Here is a 7,378-nt window from a genome sequence, read left to right as displayed (position 1 = left end):
CTAATCACATGCGAGTGCTTTATCATCATGTATATCTTTCAGAGAAATTTGCTTTGATTCATTCATTCACTCTAAATGTCATCCTTGCATACATTAAACCTCAACAGCACTTGCACTGAAAATGTGGGTGTATTTATTATCTGACTCACTTTATCTGTCTCTCTCTTCCCTACACACACACACACACACACACACACACACACACACACACACACACACACACACACACACACACACACACACACACACACACACACACACACACACACGGTCCCCCGGTTTCTCTCTACGAATGTTTATTTCAGGGGGCTGAGCCGTGCTGACTGGTATGGTAGCAGGAACCGTGACAGAAGCCAAAGGAGGGGCCAGTGGAGAAGGGAGAAGGAGGAGGGAGGTGGGGAGGGTGGAGGGTGGAGCGGAGAGGAGAGGAGAGGGAGTAAAGGGGAGGGAGGTGGTAAGCAGATATAAAAGGCAGAGCTAGGACCATTGGCAGCAGAACTCGCACTCACGAGCAGACACACAAACCAAGCAGCTCAGAGGAGAGAGAGAGTGAGAGAAAGGGAAAGAAAAAGGAAAAGAGCAAAAGAAAGAGAGACAGTCAGCAGCACTAACAGCAGCAGCAGCCAAGAGGACCAGGTCTGCTCAGCTCTAATCAGTCAGTGGCAACAGCAGCAACAGCAACAGCAACAGCAACAGCACTGCACTTGTTTTGCCACCTCAAAGAGGAAAAAAACAGGCTACTCCACAGACCTCAACAGGATTTTTGTTGTTGTAGGACCACTGTCCTCTGTTTTTCAACATTTTGTCGTGAAGCTGTCTTCGGACACACACCTTAAGGAGGCAACAACGACAGAGAAGGAGGCCACGGACACAAAAGTGCAGGCTCTTTGCCAGGAGAAGGAGCAAAAGCAGCAGCAGCAGCAACTGACTTTGCCAACACACTCCTCCAGACCCACGACAGCTGCGATGGCCGCCCGTCAGATGGAGGTGATGGTGGGCTTCCCCATGCTGCCCGCTCACCTGCTCTCCTCCGCCATGGAGGAGTTCCCCCAGCAGCTGCCCGTGCCCAAGGGTCCCGCCCGGGGCCGCAGCCGCCCGCGCCGCCCCCGCGAGGCCCGCTTCAAGACCCAGCCGGTCACCTTCGCCGAGATCGCCGAGGTGGAGGAGGAGGGCGCCTCCCCGCTGGAGGAGGAGAGGGCGCGCCGCTCCTTCCTGCAGTCCCTGGAGAACCTGCGCAGGAGCACCCAGAACCTGCAGGGAGGGAGCGCCACTCCAGCCCGCGCCATGGCTCACTCCTCTTCATCCACACCCACACAAGCCAGCCTGGACTCGGCCAGCGACTCCGACTCTGCACAGTGACCGAGGAGCGGTCAAGAGAGAGAGAGAGAGAGAGAGATGGAAGGGTGGAGGGTTTCTGGACTGAAGAAAGAGTGGAGAAGAGGACAGACCATCAGACAGGGGTGATGAGGTCTGGGTCTGGCCTTGAGGAAAAGAAAGGAAGGCACACAGACAAGAGACAACCAGACACACATATGGATGAACTTTCAGTTCCTCTCTCCTTGGACTGGACATTGATCACTTTAATAATGCGTGTAGGTTTTTATTTTTGCTGTCACATGGTCTAGAGATCCATCCACGCCAATGAATATTGACCATATCCACAGCTTGTACAGCCCATACTGACTTATCTGATGCATTGTCAACCACGCTGCTCTTTCTGGCAGTGTGGGCCTACGGTACAGTCGACTGGCTGGACAGCACTGCTTTTGGCAAAGAGCTAATCATAGTTTGGTTAGAAGGGACGCAGTGATAGTTCCACTTTAATTCCTTATTATTATTACATTATGTTCCTGTATTTTTTTACCGTGTAAAGCGTATTGAACTTGAAGCAGAGCTTGAAAGTGGAAAATTATATTATTTTTTATTATTTTGAATAATGTTGCATTTCCTTTTGTTCACCTCGTGCCTGCTCTTAGTTTCTACATGTGCTGTATAATGTGGTAGAGGAGTAGTCTTGGGCAGGACAATATCATATGAGGCACTGATGGAGGCCTTTAAGCTCTCTGTAAGCTATCTTGCTCTTGAACTTTCTCTGCAAAGCTTTGTTCTCTGTTCTCTTTTTCATTGGACGCACACACTACAAAATGTGTCATGAAATGAGAAGCAAAGTTATTTGTTAAATGAGTCTGATATTTATTTACTTATTGTAGCTGAAATAGAAAAAGACACTGTGGGCTGGCGACGCCACTTTTCATAGAGATATACGTATATATATGTAGAGAGAGAGAGAATGACTTTATACTTTAAATGATTTTACTTTTGTTATCTTTGTACAGTTTCTTATTCCTTCAATAAATGTTTCCAACTGTATTTCTTGTCTCCATGGTCTGTTGTCCTTGTGCAAAAAACTGCACCATGCTGCACATTCACTCTGAGCACATGAGGCAGAAACACTCATAGAGACCATGACATTCAGTGACCTACAGTGACGTGTGTTGCTGTGTCCTTAACTCATTCATAAACACGACTTGTGTCGGCCACCCTACTGACCTGATCCTCCTCGCACGTGTGTTTGTTTCCCTTTTTGGTATTTGTCAGTCTCATGTCCTTCGAAGTGAACACAGCTACAGTTTGACATTGAATATCTCTGAAAAAGATACCAGACATTAGTTAAAAAAAATAGCATACCTTTCAAATCAGACAGTATATCACAAATGTCTATGATTTCCTCTTTTCTGTGAGTCATGAGAGGCAGAACATCTTCAGATGTGCATAGTTTGTCACAATGCATCCGTTGGAAGAGTGAGTGATAAGCATGGCTTTGTTTGTTGTTGTTGTTGTGTCAGAGATAGGCCTACTGAATGTACAATTTGTCTATTTCCATGACATACGTACCACCGTAACTGTGTAACCTCATTTCAGACAGCTAAAATGTATATGTGTTGCTGCACATTAGGCTGCTCCAGTTAAGCTCCTCACCTCTCCCCACTTTTTTTGTGCCTGCAACCTACTTTTTATCCTGTTGCCGTGGTAATGGAGGAATGAAATATGATGTTCAGGACACCATCATCAAAACAAAACCCTCCGTTCCACTTCTGCCAGACTGTCCTGTTGCTCGCCCAGTCATCCATACACACCACAGTACACTACAGTACACTACACACAGCACACTAGACAAACACACACACGCACACACACACACACACACACACACACATTTTGGGCCTTTTATATCAATGCATCAATACTCTTTGACTACTGATCATGTTCTGTTCTTTGTCCAGCCTGTCTCCGGTGGTTGGATATTGTGGTTGTTGGCCACAGCTGTAATGTGATTATGATCTTTGGGAGAGTGTCCATATATGGGGAACATGATGTGTTACCGGAGCTGCATCTTGAGAACAGATTCACCCTGCAAATCCAAAAGAGATCAAATAAAAAACAAAGCAGTTCAGCACACACATAAACACACACTCACACACACACACACACACACACACACACACACACACACACACACACACACACACACACACACACACACACACACACACACACACACACACAGACAAGATGCTACGCAACCGTGCATTCTGCCAAACTATCTATTCACTTCTTTCAGAGCCAGATCTATTCGGTATAACCTTGGCAGAGGACACTTTACACACTGACCATTCAATAGACACACAAGGATACAGCAGAATCGCTGCTGCACACGAAGACCAATTTGTAATGACTTCTTCTGCACACCTACACACGCTGTATAAGCTGCAGTTTCACTGTCAGCCTCTAGCCAGCCAGGCCACTGACAACGCTCCCCCCCCTCATCCCCCACCACCATATCTGCGACTGAACATTCCACCTGCACTACTACATCTGTGACTGAACTTTCAACCTGCACTAACTCAAAACATACACATGCACATACACACACACACACACACACACACACCACACACACACACACACACACACACACACACACACACACACACACACACACACACACACACACACACACAAGCACACTGCACTTTCTGCACTAAACCCAAACATACACACACTGACACACAACTCATACTCACACACATACACACACACACACACACACATACACAGGTACACAGACACACACACAGACGCACACCGCACTTTCTACCTGCACTAAAACACACACACACACACACACACACACACACGCACACGCACACAAAACACATACAAACACACACACACACACACATACTGCTGCTGGTGTATTTAATAAACCTTTTTAATTATTTATTTTCTTCAAATGCTACTATTACTATGTCAGAACGCTATAAAGGACTTTTAGAAAAAGCACAACAAAATACCTCCTCTTAATGTATGTTCTCTACAAGTCTTCTGTTGTCCAGTCTTGCACTTTAAATGTCTGTATGAGCAATGTCTACGTCCATACTGTCTATGTCCATGTATGAGTACTGTCTATGTCTATACTGTCTATGTCCTTACCTAGATTAGTCTATGTCTGCATGGGAGAACAAGAAACGCAATTTCAAATTCTTTGTATGACCAGTGCATGTAAAGAAATTGACAATAAACTTGACTTGACTTGACTTGACTTGAGTTTCGACACTGATCGAACCAAATATGCTCTGTTGAGTGTAAATTGTACTCTCTCTTTGTGTTGAATGAGTGTTTATTTAAAGTCTTGGAAAGTCAAATTTAACACTCTCAGTGCATTTGGAAGGGCCACTTGCTAGAAATATCAAGCCCCAAGAAAGATGACATATTAACTGGCAATAGTACTGAAATACAAGTCAGTACTGGGTACTTACTATCGTCCTATTGCAGGTTCGCTCCTTCTCTAAGTACTGAATCAATACTACAAATTCACTCTGTGGCTTTTGCAGGCAGCCATGAGGAACACTAGTATTCAGCTGAATGTGTGATAGACAGATAGAGTCATGACATGTCAAGGAATACACATAACACTGACATGTTATTAGTAATCTGTTTAATTCAATATGCACAGCCTGCATTAAGCGCCACTATATTTGCATCAAATGGCTTGCTTATAGGCCTTCCTCAAGCAGCCTGACCTCTGAATGAGCCTTGTTTTGCTCTCTGGCTCAAATTGCTGAGAGGCGCTAGTTAGGTCAGTCAGAGAGAAAATTCATAAGCTTGAAAATTCACGTGCAGATGCTTGCCAGCCCACTGGAGAGCCATTTAAGTGTGGATTTGCAGAGTGGGTGGATGGGAGGCGGCTGGATGTTGATGGGGTGAGGATTGGATTTTGATAGTAAACCAGTCTTGGTTAGTTTTTTCACAAAATAAATGTTTTACTTATCTAACACTGATAATACAAGGAATGTTGTGATTGTCTTCACGGTTAAACATTTACATGAGAGAAAAACATTTTATGAAAGTGTTCTCCCTACCAAATGTTTTGACTGGTTATTTGGAACACACCTGTTTTCACTACTAAACAGCAGGCAGGAGCTCATATGTGCAACACAACACAACACAACACATTGCATCATGAATAAATCATCGGGTCTTCTGACGGTGGGCGGCAGCATCATCATGCTAATTGTCCCTGTTCCAAAACGGGAGCATCATTAACAAGTCTAATATTCGGAGGTTCTTGTTTCTTGTTCTGTGATGTGTTGTGGTGTCTGCACACACTGCTGAGTGGAGCGTGAGGGTTTTTTTTTTAAGCTCAGGCTGACCTACATATCAGCAAATGCAGAGTCTCAGCACAGGCCTCTTGGGCTTTGGGCCGGAACCAAGACTGAAGTCTGAAGTCTTTCGAGGGCTCTTGTGCATGTAATGCTAAAAAGAAATACACTTTTCCTGCTACAGGCTACAGTACATAGGGGATCAGCCATAGGGTTGTTCATCCTTGCACAGTTTTATGTACCATCTAAGCTTCCTAAGAAGCCCAGAAATATACTCTTCCCATTTTTGTTGTTTTTGTTGTTCTCTTTGCATTTGCATTCAATGTCCAAGGGTCCAACACAATATTATTAATATTGACTAGTTATCATTTAAGTTTCTCAAATGTAGCCTATTTTAATAAGTGTGTCTGCTGAGATACGATTCGTGTGTGACTCCATGCACTTTATTTTCATGTGTATATCAAACATGCAATAAATCTGGTAAAGTAGCCTAACACAATTCAAGTTCTCTCGGCTCAACTGAATTATCTGCTCAGTAGTAGGAGTAGGCCCTAAATTGCCCGTAAGCTGTGACTGTTAGTGATGACCCGTGTGACTGAACCTGAATGGATCATGGCTCAAGGAAAGTCAAGTAGTTCCATACATGAAATACCAGAGACGGTATATTAGAACTAAGAAAATCTTTGGAAATACTAAGTATCAGGCCTCATCACAGACTTCCTGATGTTAATGTCTTACAACAGCTGGGCATCACACCTTTATTTTAAACATTTTGATAACAGAAATTTGAGGGCACCCCAGCAACAGAATGTACCAAAAAAAATGGCAAAATAAAGGGTAGAGCAGAGTTCATTTTCATAAGCACATGGTACAAGATACAGTAGGCCTACAGCAAGTAGCCTAACCATATACACATGACAGCCTCCAATAAAATCACGGTTTTCATATTGCAGTCCAAGTGTCATTTTTTCCCTTTCGCTTTTGGGTATTCTTTCCTTCCAGTCCCTTTCCCTCCGAAATCACGAACTCTGTGAATCTTGGCGAGCTGGGTTTTGATAGTGTCCACAATATCCATGTTGTCTGGAATATGTACATAGCGAATGTTGCGCCCAGTGATGAATAGGTCAGCCAGTTTTGTGAGGTGACCCTTGCGATCTTGGTACAGCACCTCTTCCAGTCGGACATTCATGAAGGCGTCAACATTGACCACGCGGCCTCTAGCTTTGCTGTCGTCCCGCAGGTCAACTGTGGTCACTTGGCCTTGCAGACCTTGCAGGAGGATGACCAGGCTGTTCTCTGCGATGGTCCGCTCTCGGATGGAGTGTGACACTTCCATTGACCTCGAAAAATGTTCATCAGCTAGTTAAATCTGAGTTCAGTCTAAGCAGTTGGAAGTGATGCCAAGCTATCTTCAGAGTAGCATCCCATCGACTTCCACTATTCGCATCGAATTGCCTGCATGCAGCTTTTTATCCAGCTGCTTGAAGCCAGTGTGGCAAAAGAGAATGCTGAGCGTAAAAGCAATGACATCAGAAGCAGCAACTTCCCCAAGCAGACTTTAAAAGATTTTCCTCCAAATTGGCGACTTGTCACTTGCGTTGTGTGCAAAAGCGCGCACGCGCAGTCGGCATTTGATTTAAATGTTTTTAAAGCGTCAAGAGTGGCACATGACTCCAACGTTGCCCAATCAGACACGTCTCTCCGAACACGTCTTT

The 7,378-nt window shown here is 44.7% G+C and overlaps 2 protein-coding genes across 2 annotated transcripts; one reads left to right on the top strand and one right to left on the bottom strand.

Moving 5' to 3' along the window:
* The first annotated feature begins 510 nt into the window (after positions 1–510).
* On the top strand, positions 511–2,370 carry c4h11orf96 (chromosome 4 C11orf96 homolog). The gene has a single exon (XM_063196236.1). The coding sequence runs from the start codon at positions 967–969 to the stop codon at positions 1,357–1,359; it is 393 nt and encodes a 130-aa protein (XP_063052306.1). The 5' UTR covers positions 511–966; the 3' UTR covers positions 1,360–2,370.
* Positions 2,371–6,384: 4,014 nt separating this feature from the next.
* On the bottom strand, positions 6,385–7,297 carry LOC134447893 (U7 snRNA-associated Sm-like protein LSm10). Its single transcript, XM_063197605.1, has one exon. It carries the CDS (start codon positions 6,997–6,999, stop codon positions 6,625–6,627), a length of 375 nt encoding a protein of 124 aa, XP_063053675.1. The 5' UTR covers positions 7,000–7,297; the 3' UTR covers positions 6,385–6,624.
* Positions 7,298–7,378: the final 81 nt, after the last annotated feature.

This window comes from Engraulis encrasicolus, chromosome 4, assembly GCF_034702125.1.
Source record: "Engraulis encrasicolus isolate BLACKSEA-1 chromosome 4, IST_EnEncr_1.0, whole genome shotgun sequence".
Lineage (NCBI taxonomy): Eukaryota > Metazoa > Chordata > Actinopteri > Clupeiformes > Engraulidae > Engraulis > Engraulis encrasicolus.
The sequence above is the reverse complement of the archived record's forward strand: the minus strand, read 5'-3'. Positions and strand labels throughout refer to the sequence as shown.

Coding starts and splice junctions, on each gene's coding strand:
- c4h11orf96 (XM_063196236.1), top strand. CDS start 967: ATGGCCGCCCGTCAGATGGAGGTGATGGTGGGCTTCCCCATGCTGCCC.
- LOC134447893 (XM_063197605.1), bottom strand. CDS start 6,999: ATGGAAGTGTCACACTCCATCCGAGAGCGGACCATCGCAGAGAACAGC.